General features: G+C 41.6%; 2 protein-coding genes across 2 annotated transcripts in view; one reads left to right on the top strand and one right to left on the bottom strand.

The window, feature by feature from the left end:
* SMC3 (structural maintenance of chromosomes 3) overlaps positions 1 to 16,528 on the top strand; it is a 31,683-nt gene extending 15,155 nt beyond the window's left edge. Inside the window, exons 11-29 of the mRNA XM_072129588.1 lie at positions 33 to 197; positions 359 to 480; positions 929 to 1,142; positions 1,359 to 1,462; positions 1,960 to 2,059; positions 3,399 to 3,559; positions 3,985 to 4,126; positions 4,718 to 4,868; positions 5,504 to 5,656; positions 5,932 to 6,083; positions 6,191 to 6,349; positions 6,704 to 6,811; positions 6,937 to 7,045; positions 7,752 to 7,999; positions 8,162 to 8,374; positions 8,449 to 8,640; positions 8,718 to 8,895; positions 9,102 to 9,208; positions 16,139 to 16,528. Of these exons, the coding sequence (XP_071985689.1) occupies positions 33 to 197; positions 359 to 480; positions 929 to 1,142; positions 1,359 to 1,462; positions 1,960 to 2,059; positions 3,399 to 3,559; positions 3,985 to 4,126; positions 4,718 to 4,868; positions 5,504 to 5,656; positions 5,932 to 6,083; positions 6,191 to 6,349; positions 6,704 to 6,811; positions 6,937 to 7,045; positions 7,752 to 7,999; positions 8,162 to 8,374; positions 8,449 to 8,640; positions 8,718 to 8,895; positions 9,102 to 9,208; positions 16,139 to 16,210 (2,850 nt within the window). The 3' untranslated portion in view covers positions 16,211 to 16,528. The remainder of the gene's footprint in view (positions 1 to 32; positions 198 to 358; positions 481 to 928; positions 1,143 to 1,358; positions 1,463 to 1,959; positions 2,060 to 3,398; positions 3,560 to 3,984; positions 4,127 to 4,717; positions 4,869 to 5,503; positions 5,657 to 5,931; positions 6,084 to 6,190; positions 6,350 to 6,703; positions 6,812 to 6,936; positions 7,046 to 7,751; positions 8,000 to 8,161; positions 8,375 to 8,448; positions 8,641 to 8,717; positions 8,896 to 9,101; positions 9,209 to 16,138) is intronic.
* The window catches only part of LOC140105604 (uncharacterized), a 253,158-nt gene continuing 244,271 nt past the window's right edge, over positions 9,207 to 18,093 (bottom strand). Inside the window, exon 7 of the transcript XR_011850602.1 lies at positions 9,207 to 9,356. The gene's annotated coding sequence lies outside the window, so the exon portion shown is untranslated. The remainder of the gene's footprint in view (positions 9,357 to 18,093) is intronic.

Here is an 18,093-nt window from a genome sequence, read left to right as displayed (position 1 = left end):
ATTTAGTAACTTTTTGTACTTAACTTTTTTAGGAAATTGAACGTCAAGTGCGAGAGTTGAAATCGAAGATTTCTGCAATGAAGGAAGAGAAGGAGCAGCTGAGCTCCGAAAGACAGGAGCAGATAAAGCAAAGGACCAAACTGGAGCTGAAAGCCAAGGATCTGCAGGATGAACTGGCTGGAAATAGTGAACAGAGGGTAACTACATCTGCAACAGACATCGGGTGGGGGTCTGTGTGGTCCTGGTACTGGGTAGCTCTGCACATCTGGGTTCATGTGTAGCCATGTAGTCTCTGCTTTTTCTACATGTTGGCTTCATTGACGTTTGGATAATTTATGTTCATTTTTTTCTATTCAAGAAACGTCTCTTAAAAGAAAGGCAGAAGTTACTAGAAAAGATCGAGGAAAAACAGAAAGAGCTGGCGGAGACTGAGCCGAAGTTCAGCAGCGTTAAACAGAAGGAAGAAAGTGGCATTTCCAGGTTTGTTTGTATAGGAGGTGTAAACCTGAATATGCCCAGGATGATACAATCTCTGCACATCATGAATGTAATATCTGTGCGTTGGTATCTATTGTTGGATCAATTGGTTTACTTAAAGCAGCACAGCTGAAGTGCCACTTAAAGGGGTTTTCCAGGGCTTATTTTTGAGTGCCTTGTCTCTGGATGGCACTTATCACATATCTGATTCCTGGACGTCCGGGACTAAAATATTATGGGCATGGTGGCTGCAGTTACAGGTTATGGCTGATTGGTAGTAATTCTTGACCACCCTCACTTAAATTTTGTAGTTATTAGTAACATTGTACCTATTGTAATATTACTTCTTGTTCCATCTGTGTGTGTGATGTTATGTTTTGGATGCAGACATCTTCTGTTATTCTTCAATATTTTTAAGTAATATTTGTGTGTAATACTCTTTTCTGCTTAGATTGGCACAAGCCACACAGGAAAGAACCGATCTCTATGCTAAGCAAGGCCGTGGCAGTCAGTTCACATCTAAAGAAGAAAGAGACAAGTGGATTAAAAAGGAACTGAAGTCTCTAGATCAGGCCATAAACGACAAGAAGCGTCAGATCGCTGCCATACACAAAGATCTGGAAGACACAGAGGCAAATAAAGAGAAGAATCTTGAGCAGTACACTGTAAGTTGTGTATAGGCAACACCTGAATATAAACTAATCGTAATAGTAATAGAGATGTTGTGAAGGAGTTTTATCTATAGAACAGACTCTGGCAAGATGTGTGGGATAAAAGTTACACACAGGACAAGCCCCTACCTGACCATTGAGATGTTTGGTTTCTCGGATAAATATATACTTCAGTATATATCTAAGCGTATGGATGTTTTGGATTTTTAGAAATTGGATCAAGATCTTAATGAAGTAAAAGCTCGAGTGGAAGAACTGGACAAGAAGTACTATGAAGTAAAGAACAAGAAGGACGAGTTACAGAGCGAGAGAAAGTAGGTGCTCCAGAGCTAATGATTTGTAATTTCCCACGGTGCAAACATTGATGTGAAACCCTGTTAATGGTGCTATTAATTACTGGTGTAAATGTAATGTGGTTTCATCCAGGTACATGAGTCTAAGTATTCATGGAGAGGAATAGGATGCATTCCATTTCATATGTTACTTTTTCTGAATCAAAACCATTTTATTCTGCAGTTACAAATGTAAATTGACAGCACAGTAACAAAAATCTTTAATATATTTATTTCAAGCTCCTGCAAAATGTGCTTTGTTCTGGGGAAATGTTTCTTTTCAAGCTTTTGGGTTTCTTTTTTTATCGATGTTAAGGAAAGTTTCATGGTTCTCTGTGCATTTGCTGTCTACTTAGATTTTGACCTGAATGTCATAGATTTTCATAATGCGGATGTTAACACAAGATTATTGGTCTGGTATCAACGGGTGTTTGAAACCATATTGATTACATTTTCCTTTTCATTTTCCTTTTTTATAGTTATTTATGGAGAGAAGAGAATGCTGAGCAGCAAGCCCTGGCTGCCAAGCGTGAAGATCTGGAGAAGAAACAACAACTTCTTCGTGCTGCAACAGGAAAGGTGCGAACATTTCTTACATTGAAATCTGTTCTGTCTTTTCCATCAGCGTTCATAATGCAAATCCAAGAGTGACTCCTGCAGGAAACTGATGGAAAGATTTGCATTTTAATGATTTATTTGGACCTACCCCTGTGATTAATACTGTGTGCAGTGTGAAAGTGGCTTAAGCTTGTATCACTTACATGTGATGACATTTTATAGGCGCTGTTCTGACCACAATTTTCAAATGTTGAAATTGCCAAAATGTTCTATGGTGCTCAAGTCCATTTGAATAAAGCCAAAATGGCATAATGAGGATTACAGACAGTCCCCGACTTATAGAAAGGCTGGAGTTGCACTCTCAAAATATACCTGTTGCATCCATACAAATTAAACTTGAGAAACCTAAAGAAGCTATCCTGTACGTAACCTGGGGACTTCCTGGTATATTGTGTCCAATGATTGTAATGAGAAATCATTTTACACTCGTAACTAGTCAGATTTCCAATATGAGAATTTTGGGAACAACAAAAGAGGAAAATCTGAGTAATTATTTAATTTCTCTTCCGCCTATGTGCCTTCCTATGGGGTGCGGCTGAGCATCAAAACGCACTAACCATGAATTTACCAGCATTTTCTTTATGAACTGCAGCAATGAATTTGCTTTCCTTTTAATAAGGTTTTTAACCCCTTACTGACATGTGACATAATAGTACGTCACATGTCGGGTGCATGGAGAGGGCTCACGGGCTGAGTCCTCTACATAGCTGGTAAGTCTTTGCTGCATAATAATAAGGAAGATGACCTCCCATCTACCCTCAGGATAATCAATTGGTATACAACCACATTTCATATGGGAAAGTGTGTTTTGCTCTCGGCTTCTTGAAGGGTTAAGTTGCAGCTGTGAAGGCTTATTTTTTCCACAAATCTACATCTTGGGATGTAGAACAACTTTGCTGGATATAGCTTACAAATAGATTTAGGCAGTTTCTCTGAACACAGCACTCGCTGATCTCCGTCAGCTCCATAGAGCTTAATGGAGCAAGAAGAGTTATGCGCGCCTATCTGCTCCATTAGTCTGAAGGGACAACGAAGTCCGACAGACCCCTCATTTCGCGATCTGTGGGGGTCTCGGCACCAAGACCCCCACTCATCAGCAAGTTATGCCCTATCCCGTGGATGGGGCCTAACTTTAGTTTGTGGGAAAACCCTTTTAACTTTAGCAAATTTTGTATCTACAAAAGACAAAACAAACCTTATCCTAAACTTTTATTACTTTAAATCCTTTTACAGAAGGAAACACATTTACTTAAACTTTCTTCTAACTTCTTGCTTTGAAATCCGTCTTTGCGTGTTGCAGGCAATATTGAACGGTATTGACAGTATTAATAAGGTTCTGGAGCACTTCAGGAGGAAAGGCATCAACCAGCACGTCATCAACGGCTACCACGGGATTGTCATGAATAATTTTGACTGTGAGCCAGCTTTCTACACTTGTGTTGAAGTCACTGCTGGCAACAGGTAATGTCTCACAGATTAACCTACCTATATAATATGTCATCTGTAAAGATAATGTTTAAAGGACCTTCTGAAGGGTATATAACGCAGACCTGTGATTAGAATACAAGGCGGTGGATTTGCTCAAGTTTTTTAGCTAATGTGGCAAAAGATTTTACCCAGTTAATTTAATGTGGATGATGCTCAACAATTTTATCTGGGAATTTGAAAAGGCATTTACATCAAAGAAATATTCTGATGTATGCTAATGGTTTGGGAAATCTTATTCCAATGGAAGAGACTTATACAGATCTAAACACAGAATCCACCATGAAATTCATTGCAAATCCAACACGTGTAAATACGTTTTTTTATCATGTACTATTTCATGAAGTATATAAGTGGGATTTATGCTAGAGTTATAGACTCTCTTGTGTCTTCTTCCTCAGGCTCTTCTATCACATTGTGGATTCTGATGAGGTCAGCACCAAGATCTTGATGGAGTTCAATAAGATGAATCTTCCTGGAGAAGTTACCTTCCTTCCTCTCAACAAGCTGGATGTGAGAGATACAGCCTACCCCGAGACCAATGTAAGACATATGGATCACAAATGTAATGTGACCTAACATACATAAATAATCATCCATCATTTTCATTTATATCTTTATTATTTTACATTTACAAGTAACAGTTATATTTAGCTATATAATTAAAGGAATTATTGTCCTGAGCACAATATCATATAGTTATTAAGTGCATTAGTCCGGAATATAATCATTAGGTAGATTACAATACCAGATATATAGAGGGGGGGAAAAAAAATGTATACACAGCAAATCCTGACAAGTTCAGGTAGTAAAGACCACTGTCTGCATGGGTCTACTAAATCTAGCTACAGCATTGGGCTGTGAAGCCCAAAAGCTGGAAATGAATTTCTCCTAAAGTAATTGGATACACCCCACATATATGAATCGGTCGCTCTTCATCTATTGACATCCATAATTAACCTGTGCTGCATGTTAGTGACAATAATATTGATCTGCTCTAAATGTCTGTGCTCCTGAGTGTGGAGGTGTCTGGGCTCCTGGCTGTACATATCTGGTCACTTTGTAGTCATTGTGGTCACTGTGTGAATGTTCATGTGCAGTGGAAGAACTCACTATGTGAATGTTTAATCCTAGGATGCTATTCCAATGATCAGCAAGTTGCGATACATTTCTCGATTCGACAAAGCATTCAAGCATGTATTTGGGAAGACCCTTATCTGTCGCAGCATGGAAGTGTCCACACAGCTGGCCAGGGCATTTACAATGGATTGCATCACCCTTGAAGGTAGGTGTAATGTCACGTTCGATGCCAGGCCCCTGCAATCTTGGTGGCATCTGCCAGGGGCACAGTTTAGTTGTCTGCAAGTTGTAACCTTATAAATTTAATTTCTTGTTGGAGGCGATCCTACAAAAATAAGAATTCCCAGCAACGCTTGATGGGATTAGCTGATCAGGTTTCTTACTTTTATACAACAGCTGTTGCTGTGAATAGGAATCTCATCACCAATGTCATTAATATAAAGACCAGTCTAATCCGTCTGCTCAGGCTTCTGATTTTTGTGTGTGTTTATCCGGTGTAAGGCGCCCCATATACGAGCGTCATTACCAGATCGTTTGTGATCTGTTAACGTATCAGACTGGGCACTCTGGTTATCGGTCCTAAGTTAGTGACAGGAGGCGCTGGCTTTCCATGTGTGAGCTACACCCCAGCTGTTTTGTCTTGAAAACCAAAATGACCAGCAGGCAACCGTTATAATGAACAATGTCCTGCACAATCCTTAGACTCCTCGCACCTGGAATGAGATTTGTTCTTGGCTATTTGATCCTGGAGCAGTGTGAAATAAAGTGTCTATCAAAATGTTCATGTTTGTCTGTGGCTTCATATTCTTGCTTTTCTGAATGTATTCTGTGTCCCTTTAGGTGATCAGGTGAGCCATCGTGGTGCTCTCACCGGAGGTTACTACGACACAAGGAAGTCCAGGCTAGAACTGCAGAAAGACGTCCGGAAGGTGGAGGATGAGCTCCACGCCCTGGAGGCCAAACTCAACGAGAACCTAAGGAGGAACATAGAAAATATCCTTTCATGTGAAATGATGATGTTTGTATGCCACTTTGTTACCACATTAGTTACATTAGTGAGTGAAGTGCATTTACACAGTTCAGAATGTGTTTCCTTTTACAATAAAAACTAAGAGGTACTGGACATCACTTGTGGGACTCCCAGCAATGGGTTAAATAAGATTTTTTGCATTGTGAGTCCTATGTAGCCTGTTACTCTGTTGCAGTCGGTTAGATATAAACCCATCGTAGCCTCCATGATGTAATACATGTTCCTTAGCGCTGTGTAGGGATCAATAATGAAATTGATCAGCTGATGAACCAGATGCAGCAGATTGAAACGCAACAGAGAAAGTTCAAAGCCTCCCGGGACAGCATCCTCTCCGAGATGAAGATGCTGAAGGAGAAGCGGCTTCAGTCAGAGAAGACATTTATGCCAAAGGTGCGACAAGTTGCAGTGATTCTGTTTCTTGTTGTATAGGTACAGGTAATACACTGCGATCTACCTTGTGTCTGCTACATACCTGACCTCTGTATTGTTCCCCACAGCAACGCAGTCTTCAAAGTCTGGAGGCCAGTTTGCATGCCATGGAGTCAACCCGGGAGTCACTGAAAGCTGAGCTGGGAACAGATTTACTATCTCAACTCAGCCTGGACGACCAGAAGAGGGTGGACGCTTTAAATGACGAGATTAGACAACTGCAGCAGGTATGTGTAGCCTCATGACAAGCTCCTGCTGTGTTTTGGTGGTGGCCAGTGCTGGGCAGTTTGACAGTGGAAGACCTGGGTCTCTCCTACTAGAGAGAGAGAGAGAACTGGAACCCGGGGGCAAAACTATAAGGAGTATAAATGTCTCTTAGATGCATATATCTAAAAAAATATATATATAATTTACTTCGTTATATCTCCATAGTTCCCCCTCTCTATGATTTATATATATTTTATATCAAAACAATAAGAACACAATTACCTTCTACACAATATATGTTTTGTATTATTTATTAGAGGCCAGTATTTATTGAACACTCCTGAGATAATCTAAATATGTTTATTATTTTCCAGGAAAACCGACAACTTTTAAATGAGCGAATCAAGTTGGAAGGGACGATCACCCGAGTAGAGACTTACCTGAACGAGAATCTGCGCAAGAGACTGGACCAGGTTGAGCAGGTGAGTGTTTGGGGGGGGGGGGGGTTACTGTGGTGAGTGTCTTGGAGATTACTGCATAAAACCTTTGCGCCTCTGTATTACACTGTGGGACTCTATGGTGAGTGGTGGATGTTTTCTCATCACAGGAACTCAATGAATTGAGGGAAACAGAGGGAGGGACAGTTCTGACAGCGACCACTTCAGAACTGGAGGCCATTAACAAACGGGTAAAGGATACATTGGCGCGGTCAGATGGTGAGTGACAAAACACTTTTTATGTGACGTATTGAACCCTAAAATAAACTCCACATGTCACTGGTCCCCAGTGCTAAGCCCCGGTGAGGTACATGCCCATGGAAGTAGCTCCTAATTCATCCTGGGCTGCAGACTGTGCATTCACTATTCTGCATGCAACAGAGCTGAAATCTCCCAGCATTGCCTGCATATTTATACAGAGCCTACAATATTGAAGAAAGTGTTTTCCTTTCACCAGGCTCCTTACTGTCATCTAAATAACTGTCTACATTATAAAGGGGGTGTTTTGTTCAGAAGCTTACTGACCTATAGCAATTAGTGCTGCTCTGGAGTATAATACAGGATGTAAATCGGGATCAGTACAGGATAAGTAATGTCATGTATGTACACAGTGACTGCACCAGCAGCAGAATAGTGAGTGAAGCTCTGGTGTATAATACAGGATGTGACTCAGGATCAGTACAGGATAAGTAATGTCATGTATGTACACAGTGACTGCACCAGCAGCAGAATAGTGAGTGCAGCTCTGGAGTATAATACAGGATGTAACTCAGGATCAGTACAGGATAAGTAATGTCATGTATGTACACAGTGACTGCACCAGCAGAATAGTGAGTGCAGGATATAACTCAGGATCAGTACTCCTGTATATGCACAGTCTCTTTTGTAGTACGTGCAGTCTCTCATGAAGATGTCACTTTTGTAGGTCTTGACATCACCATTGATAAAACTGAAGCAGAGATAAAGGATCTTGTGAAGAGTATGGATCGGTGGAAGAACATGGAGAAGGAGCACATGGACGCCATCAACCACGACACAAAAGAACTTGAGAAAATGACAAACCGGCAGGGAATGCTCCTGAAGAAGAAAGAGGAATGCATGAAGAAGATCCGAGAGTTGGGCTCCCTTCCCCAGGAGGCCTTTGAAAAGTACCAAACCTTGAGTTTAAAACAGGTAACCCAGAACCCGCTGCACCCAGGGGTCGACGTTGTGGCTCTTTTTGATGGTGGTTGTTCTGCTGATCTGTCCTTGAGTCATTGTTTAGCATTTACAATCTTTCATTTGTTAAAGTTGCAACTTCAGACCAGTAATCTGTTGATTTGTTTCTGTATCTAGTTATTCCGTAAGTTAGAGCAGTGTAACACAGAGCTGAAGAAGTACAGCCACGTCAACAAGAAGGCTCTGGACCAGTTTGTGAACTTCTCAGAGCAGAAGGAGAAGCTGATAAAACGTCAGGAGGAACTGGACCGCGGCTACAAATCAATCATGGAGCTGATGAATGTCCTGGAGCTCCGCAAGTACGAGGCCATCCAGCTGACCTTCAAGCAGGTGCCGTGCTCTTCCTGCTTCTCTCACGGTGCCCCCTATCTGTAGGGCTGTAACCTGACAATCTGCTCCTCCAGGTGTCAAAGAACTTCAGTGAAGTGTTCATGAAGCTGGTGCCGGGCGGCAAGGCCACATTGGTGATGAAGAAGGGAGACGTGGAGGGGAGTCAGTCGCAGGATGAAGGGGAGGGCAGTGCTGAGAGCGAGAGGGGTTCCAGCTCCCAGAGCAGTGTGCCGTCTGTAGACCAGTTCACCGGTGTCGGTATCCGGGTAAGTAACAAGTGTTGGCACTTAGGATTTGTGTGTGAACTGAGGGGACGAGGCATGACGGTCTTTCTTTTCCCTAGGTCTCGTTCACAGGGAAGCAGGCGGAGATGAGGGAGATGCAGCAGCTCTCAGGAGGACAGAAATCTCTGGTGGCGCTGGCTCTAATTTTCGCCATTCAGAAGTGTGACCCTGCACCCTTCTACCTTTTTGATGAGATTGACCAGGCCTTGGACGCTCAGCACAGGAAGGCTGTGTCAGGTAGGGAGGGATTTGCTTCTGAGACTCTGAGACCCCAGAGAAAATTTTATCTTGGTCTGACTCCTTTATTATGAGGTCACAATCCTGGAGTACAGAGAATATATTGCCATTTTATCCTCAATCCTTTTAGGACCAATAGTTCTCATTATGCTCCTCAGTATTTTCTCTTGTGGTCTCGTGTAAAGGATTTCTCCTTCCACCCACAGATATGATCATGGAACTCGCATCTCACGCTCAGTTCATCACTACAACCTTCAGGCCAGAACTGCTGGAATCCGCTGACAAGTTTTATGGAGTGAAATTTAGGAACAAGGTGAGAAATAATGAGAACGTCCTGTGCGGATCTCAGTATGTGATGTGTATGTGAGGAGAGGAGTAGTGCTCTCAGCAAAGATACAGACATCCCGTCACTTTCAGTTACATGGCTTCAGGTTTGGAGGTTGTCGTATGATGCATGTTACCTGTTATATGGGAGAAAACTGCATGTATCAAGGATATACCTTAAATATCTATGGATGAAGTATGTTAGGAAACCAGGGCACTTTAAACATAGCTGGTGCTCAGCTCCCCCTTTCGGGGCTTATTCGGACACCCTCTGTTATACAGATGTGAGCTGTGTCCATCTTCCCTTGTGATGGACCTAATACTTTAAAAGACTTGTTTAACTCTTGTCATTTAGTCCCTAATCTTCATTATTTATGTTGGAGAAAGTTTGCAAAATTGCAGATCACTGCATCAGTTACAATGCAGTGGGCAAAGGAGCGGATGATACTGTACTAATGTCTCATGTGATGTTAGTACAGTAATACTCTGCAGCTCACTGCTTGATAACTTACAGTGCATTCAGTTCCCATTGATCAGTCTAGGAAATGCATTCGGGACATGGACACTGCACAAGGGATTACACAGGCAGCACTGAATGCAAACCCAGGAGCTCTGCCTCCCAACAACTTGATACTTTACGGTTCTCCAAAACTATGTTGTTAAAAGTGAGGAAAAAAGTTCAAGTATTTTGTGGAGCCGGAGTTGTGATAAAATGGACCGGCTTCATTAACCTCCTAAAGGACTTGTTGACACCAGTGTGGTAACCCGGCTGTATGGGGCAGGGGCGGTGCAGACAATCTCCATGGCAGTCCCGAGGCCTTCAGCAGCACAATGCATGTGTGTGGGCTGACTACTGTAATACAATGCCATACATCAGTCTGGCAGTGTATTAGTTTGAACAAACGATCAAATTATCGATTGTTCAAGTCCCACAGTGGGACAGTAAAAAAAATACAAATAAAAAGTAATAAAGGTCCCCTAAATGCCTCATAAGTGACCAAATTGGTGAAAATCACTGCACACAGTTCATATATTGTTGTGGTGCAACAACCAGTACAATAAAATATAATCATTACTTAACCCTATACAGTGAACCCCATAAATAAAAAAAAAAGCATGGCAACAATTACGGTTTTTGTGATTTTCACTCCCTATTCAAGTCTATGGAGACGTATCAAAAATGCATTACAATTGCATGTGCGATGCCTTTTAAATGCATGGGTTGTGAGGCAATGTGGGAAAAAAGGCAGGAAGTGGCATTTGGGCACCAAGTAAAGAATCATGTGATTTGAAATGTGCACATGAAAAAGTCAAACGCGTGTGAAAAAAAAAAAAACTCCTAGCAAAAACTGAATCCAAAACCCAACTAACGTGATCTGCAACGCAAGTGTGAAGAGAGGCCTAATACACCGCCATACATCAGTATTGTAGCTTATTAGATTGAACAAGTGATTTTTTTTAAAAGTATTTTTTAATTTATTTTAACAAAACAATAACGTTACATACAGTAATTTGTGTTGCAACCTGACAACATACTTGATTGCTTAGTGATCAAGTCCCACAGTCGGACAGTATTAAAGGCTATTACAGATGCAGCGATACCATATATGTGGATTGCACAGGAATATTCAGTCCCCAGGTTACATACAAGATTGTTCATAAGTTGAATTTGTACGCAAGTAGAAACTGTATATTTTATCAATGTAGATCCAGCCCAAAAAAATTTTGGCCACCGTGACAATTGTAGTTTCAGAATGTTTTGTTGTAACTGGACCAAGGATTATCAATAAAGCTTCATTACATACACTTTACTTTAGTCCCAGACTGCAATGGTCAGCTGTAAAGCATCCAGAGACCTTCACTAGAGGTCGCAGTGGGCAGAGGGGTCCATCTTTAACTAGGGGGTCGTCTGTAAGTCAGGTGTTCTTAAGTAGGGGACCGCCTGTATATGGTATCTCTTCATCTGTAAGAAACCTGTACAATAACAGGTTTGTGAAACTGTGAAAAAAATTGGTGCAAAAAATTTTGATTTTTTGTATGTCCAACTAAAAAAGCAAAAAAAAAAGTTATCAAAATGTCACATTTACACCATAATGATTCCAATAAAAAGTACAACTAATTGTACAAAAAATTAAGTCCTAATACAGCTCAAGCAACAAAAAAGAAAAAATCTAAATGTTACACCACTTATAAGATGGTGATGCAGAAGCAAGTAATTTTTCTCTCCAAATGTGTTTTTATTCTGCAAAATAAAAGCGCTTTATATTTGGGATATATACGAAAATTACGTATAGAATCTCCATTTTGTTTCATGTTTGATGCTTAAACGGTTAACAAGGTCTGTTTTTAATAGTTTGCAATTTAAAAATGTGGATGCAATTTAAAACCCCACAAATATGAATAGGCCTCTAAAATAATTGATACTTAAATTTTCATGAAAATCTGGAAAATTTCTGATCCATTTGTAAGCCTCCTAACTTCATAATAAAATAAAGCATTAAAAAATGACAACATAGAGCAGACATATGGTTAATGTTAGGTCTAACCTCCCACATTTTAAATTTTTTTCATAAATAAATGCAGAATATTTCAACCATATACCACTAAGGTTAAGTACAACCGTTAAAAAAAAATATATATATATATATCACCTTTGTAAGTTAAAATGTTCTTAAGTTATTATCACATATAGTGACACATTTGAAGGCGGATTTGAACAATTGGACTGGGAGCAAATAAATATTAATGTTTGCTTGATGAAAAGTTATACAATGTTCCAGTATATTTTATCAGTTATTTGTGGGTTTCTAGATCTCTGCTTGCTGTCATTCTATAGATAGCTTCTAGGTTTACTTCCAGTGAATAGAAATCTGTCCCTGATCATGTGTTGTCACACAGGTGCACGAGCTGTTATATCACATGGCTCTGATTACTCTGTGACAGGGGTCCCCAAACTTTTTACATAGAGGGCCGTTCACGGTCCCTCTCAGACCGTTGAAGGGCCGGACTAAAGTTAAAAAATAAAAAAAATTAAGAAATTCCTCTGTACACTGCACATATCTTATACTGCTCCTTCATCATTAATTATTTCCTATACTGCTCCTCCATCATTAATTATTCTTTATACTGCCCCTCCATCATTAATTATTCCCTATACTGCCCCCCCACCATTAATTATTCCCTATACTGCCCCCCACCATTAATTATTCCCTATACTGCGCCTCCACCATTAATTATTCCCTATACTGCCCCCCCACCATTAATTATTCCCTATACTGCTCCTCCATCATTAATTATTTCCTATACTGCTCCTCCATCATTAATTATTCCCTATACTGCCCCCCCACCATTAATTATTCCCTATACTGCCCCCCCACCATTAATTATTCCCTATACTGCCCCTCCATCATTTATTATTCCCTATACTGCCTCTCCATCATTAATTATTCCCTATACTGCTCCTCCATCATTAATTATTCCCTATACTGCCCCCCCACCATTAATTATTCCCTATACTGCCCTCCATCATTAATTATTCCCTATACTGCCCCCCCACCATTAATTATTCCCTATACTGCCTCTCCATCATTAATTATTCCCTATACTGCTCCTCCATCATTAATTATTCCCTATACTGCCCCCCCACCATTAATTATTCCCTATACTGCCCCCCCACCATTAATTATTCCCTATACTGCCCCCCCACCATTAATTATTCCCTATACTGCCTCTCCATCATTAATTATTCCCTATACTGCTCCTCCATCATTAATTATTCCCTATACTGCTCCTCCATCATTAATTATTCCCTATACTGCCCCATCATTAATTATTCCCTATACTGCCCCCCATCATTAATTATTCCCTATACTGCCTCTCCATCATTAATTATTCCCTATACTGCCCCCCCACCATTAATTATTCCCTATACTGCCCCCCCACCATTAATTATTCCCTATACTGCTCCTCCATCATTAATTATTCCCTATACTGCCCCCCCACCATTAATTATTCCCTATACTGCCTCTCCATCATTAATTATTCCCTATACTGCCCCCCCACCATTAATTATTCCCTATACTGCCCCCCCACCATTAATTATTCCCTATACTGCCTCTCCATCATTAATTATTCCCTATACTGCCCCCCACCATTAATTATTCCCTATACTGCCCCCCCACCATTAATTATTCCCTATACTGCCCCCCCACCATTAATTATTCCCTATACTGCCCCCCCACCATTAATTATTCCCTATACTGCCCCCCCACCATTAATTATTCCCTATACTGCTCCTCCATCATTAATTATTCCCTATACTGCCCCCCCACCATTAATTATTCCCTATACTGCCCCCCCACCATTAATTATTCCCTATACTGCCCCCCCACCATTAATTATTCCCTATACTGCCCCCCCACCATTAATTATTCCCTATACTGCTCCTCCATCATTAATTATTCCCTATACTGCCCCCCCACCATTAATTATTCCCTATACTGCCTCTCCATCATTAATTATTCCCTATACTGCCCCCCCACCATTAATTATTCCCTATACTGCCTCTCCATCATTAATTATTCCCTATACTGCTCCTCCATCATTAATTATTCCCTATACTGCCCCCCCACCATTAATTATTCCCTATACTGCCTCGCCATCATTAATTATTCCCTATACTGCTCCTCCATCATTAATTATTCCCTATACTGCCCCCCCCACCATTAATTATTCCCTATACTGCCTCTCCATCATTAATTATTCCCTATACTGCCCCCCCACCATTAATTATTCCCTATACTGCCCCCCCACCATTAATTATTCCCTATACTGCCCCCCCCCCACCATTAATTATTCCCTATACTGCCCCCCCCCCACCATTAATTATTCCCTATACTGCTCCTCCATCATTAATTATTTCCTATACTGCCTCTCCATCATTAATTATTCCCTATACTGCCCCCCCACCATTAATTATTCCCTATACTGCCCCTCCATCATTAATTATTTCCTATACTGCCCCCACCATTAATTATTCCCTATACTGCTCCTCCATCATTAATTATTCCCTATACTGCCCCCCCACCATTAATTATTCCCTATACTGCTCCTCCATCATTAATTATTTCCTATACTGCCCCTCCATCATTAATTATTCCCTATACTGCCCCCCCACCATTAATTATTCCCTATACTGCCCCTCTATTATTAATTATTCCCTATACTGCCCCTCCATCAATAATTATTCCCTATACTGCCCCTCCATCATTAATTATTCCCTATACTGCCCCCACCATTAATTATTCCCTATACTGCCCCCCACCATTAATTATTCCCTATACTGCCCCCCATCATTAATTATTCCCTATACTGCCCCCACCATTAATTATTCCCTATACTGCTCCTCCATCATTAATTATTCCCTATACTGCCCCCACCATTAATTATTCCCTATACTGCCCCTCCATCCTTAATTATTCCCTATACTGCCCCTCCATCATTAATTATTTCCCATACTGCCCCTCCATCATTAATTATTCCCTATACTGCTCCTCCATCATTAATTATTTCCTATACTGCCCCCACCATTAATTATTCCCTATACTGCCCCTCCATCATTAATTATTTCCCATACTGCCCCTCCATCATTAATTATTCCCTATACTGCCCCTCTATTATTAATTATTCCCTATACTGCCCCTCCATCATTAATTATTTCCTATACTGCCCCCACCATTAATTATTCCCTATACTGCCCCCCCCACCATTAATTATTCCCTATACTGCTCCTCCATCATTAATTATTTCCTATACTGCTCCTCCATCATTAATTATTCCCTATACTGCCCCCCCACCATTAATTATTCCCTATACTGCCCCCCACCATTAATTATTCCCTATACTGCTCCTCCATCATTAATTATTTCCTATACTGCTCCTCCTTCATTAATTATTTCCTATACTGCTCCTCCATCATTAATTATTTCCTATACTGCTCCTCCATCATTAATTATTCCCTATACTGCCCCTCCATCATTAATTATTCCCTATACTGCCCCTCCATCATTAATTATTCCCTATACTGCCCCTCCATTATTAATTATTCCCTATACTGCCCTATACTATATTTAAGGCCCCCATAATTAATTATTTTTTTATATCCGGGCCCCCCGGCCGCCAAAATATATTTGCTGCTGGTTAAAAAAAAAGTCTTCTATCTTCGGGCTGCTGTCGGCCGGGAAGGGGTGCGCGGCCGCGTGATGACGTCATCACGCGGCCACACACTCAGGTTCACGGAGCGATGTGCGCCGGGGTCGTCTTCCGGCCACATCGCTCCACCTGTAATAATAGTGCTTGAGCGGCCGTATTGGCCGCGTCGAGCACTATTCAGTGACGGGCAGGAACTTCCTGTCCGGACGGACGGAGGCTCCTGCCTGACTGCCGCGACTTGCCGGGGGCCGCTGGCGCTCCAAGGGGCCGGATAAAAACGGTCCGCGGGCCGTGGTTTGGGGACCACTGCTCTGTGATATAACGAGCCGTGCATCTGTGTGATCAGATTTCTGTCCACTGGGAGTGATAAAAGCTTTCTATAGGATGACCGCTAGCAGAGATCTAGAAAACTGTGAGGAATACATACAGAATGTATATTGTAACATTGTATACACCAACAACAATTAATAAACAATGCAGCATCCAGCTATAAACCCAACATCGCACAGATCTCTATATGAATAACCTGCGGCCTGGGAGTATGTGCTCAGTGATGTATGAAGCTGCTGCAGAGATTTGGCAGAGATGAGGAATTTGCTGCCAGTGTCAGATGTCGCAGCAGCCGCCGCTGGCATGTGCCGCCCTCCGCTCTGATAACACGATCACAGGAGGAGGGGAAGTCATTTATTTCACTTTTCTCCCCCCCTAGGTCAGTCACATTGATGTGATCACAGCCGAACAGGCCAAGGACTTTGTGGAGGACGACACGACCCATGGCTGAGCGGTGCCCCCCGCAGGACGTTGTACAAAGTGTTACCTGTTGTTAGATTTGCACCAGGTTCTGTATATTTAAAAACTGTAAAATTTTGCGCCCGTCTTGTTCCTGGACTGTTTTAATACGTTGTAGCGCAGGTTTTCCCATGTTTTTTACCTTTTCGAAGTTGCGCTTTGTGTCTCTGAAACATGGATTTTATGTTTTCACCCTGTTTTTACTCTTCATAATTTGCATTTGATACTTGTTTTTAGCGTTACTGCCTTGTGTCTGCATTGATTACGTAGCGTCAATAAACTGATTTATTTTCTGGGTTTGATAAATAAAGGGATTGGCTGAGATTTCTGGGAAGCGTCTGGTGGAGAGAATCCACTTGTATCTGCAGACAGGCGGCGAGTAATCACCATTCCAGGGAGTCATGTGACGTTCCTGATATAGATCGTCGCACTCCACACACTTCCTTCTGTCTGAAAGTTCCAGCCTTAAAGGGAAAGTGTCATCAGACTGGTAGCTTGTGAGACACTAATTGGCCAATTGCATATTTCAGTGCAATGGCAAACCTCTGTGAGTTATCTTAGAATTTACACTTCCGTTTAGGGAGATGCTGACTGCATTTATTACCTGAGATTTTTTACAAAAAATGTTTTTTTCTATATTAATAGGTTTTAAGGCTAAAACATAACTTTTATTAAGTCCTTAAGAATACTCCTTTATATTCCCTCTTTGCTGATTTTTGTTTACTTATTGAAGGGGTCAATGTATTTCAAAACTTTTTTCTGCTGTATGTTATATTTTAAAGGGAACCAATTACATAAAATGAGGAGCTGAACAGAGTGGACGGGGGGGGGGGGGGGGGGGTGTTTATTATTGCTTTCATAAATCTCCGCTCAGTCCCTCCTGCTCTATTACATGCTGCCTGCAGGTAGGACGTTACGTATAATCTGTTCAGCACCTTCTGCTCTACCATATGCTTGGTGTTGGCATTGGTCAGTGCTCCTGCTCTCTTTGGTATAGACTTTTGACTAATTTTGGAAACCCTGGAAAATGTGTTTGCAGTGAATGTTGCCGGGCAGGTGCCTTAGGAGTAAATCCACCAATGTACCCAAAATGTTGCAAAAAGAAAAATATTAGAAAAGAAAATAAATCATCCCCCCCCCCAAAAAAAAAAACTGCACCAATTCATTATTCCATTTAAGCCAGTTAATAGGAAATGTAAAATCCTGTTGGACAGTCTGTACTATGCTATAGCAGACCTCGTAATTGATCTATTCGCACATTCCACCTCCCTCCCTGTGTAGGAGCTGACGGTAAGTGGCTGCGGGGAGCAGTTGTTCTATTTCGGTAGCTTACTCTTGTTTATGTTTTGGGTGTATTAATAAAGGGGGATTTGCACCCCACAGTGTAGAAGGTCAATTAGCATCAGGATAAAGGAGGAATGTGTTCATCAGCTTACGGCAGCGCAGTAAATGATCCCCTGAAGAGGCTGCAGAATCCTGTAATGAAATGTCAGCTCTGGTAGCAGGGGGTCACCTCAGTCCTCCCGCTCCTCCAGTGTTTAATGTACTATATAAGAGTGTGATGTTCTCCCATCATGCTGTATCCTCACAGGTCTAGGTATGGGTACATTCACACGTGGTATGCCTGCCGTGTGCTGGAGGGGAGGAGGAGGTAACCCCTCCATAGAAAACAGCGGCGCGCGGCCGCACACTCGCAAAAAGATAGAGTATGCTATATCTTTTTGTGTGTCACCGATCCGCACTGTACACCGCATGTGTAGCACCGAGCCGCCATTGCCATCTATGGGGACTTATATGCAGCCACATGTACGTCCCCCCCCCCAGCCAGCCGTGTGAATGAGCCCTAAGTGCTGATATACTGCACAAAAATGCATT

The sequence above is a fragment of the Engystomops pustulosus genome, chromosome 11, assembly GCF_040894005.1.
Source record: "Engystomops pustulosus chromosome 11, aEngPut4.maternal, whole genome shotgun sequence".
Taxonomy (NCBI): Eukaryota; Metazoa; Chordata; class Amphibia; order Anura; family Leptodactylidae; genus Engystomops; species Engystomops pustulosus.
The sequence above is the reverse complement of the archived record's forward strand: the minus strand, read 5'-3'. Positions and strand labels throughout refer to the sequence as shown.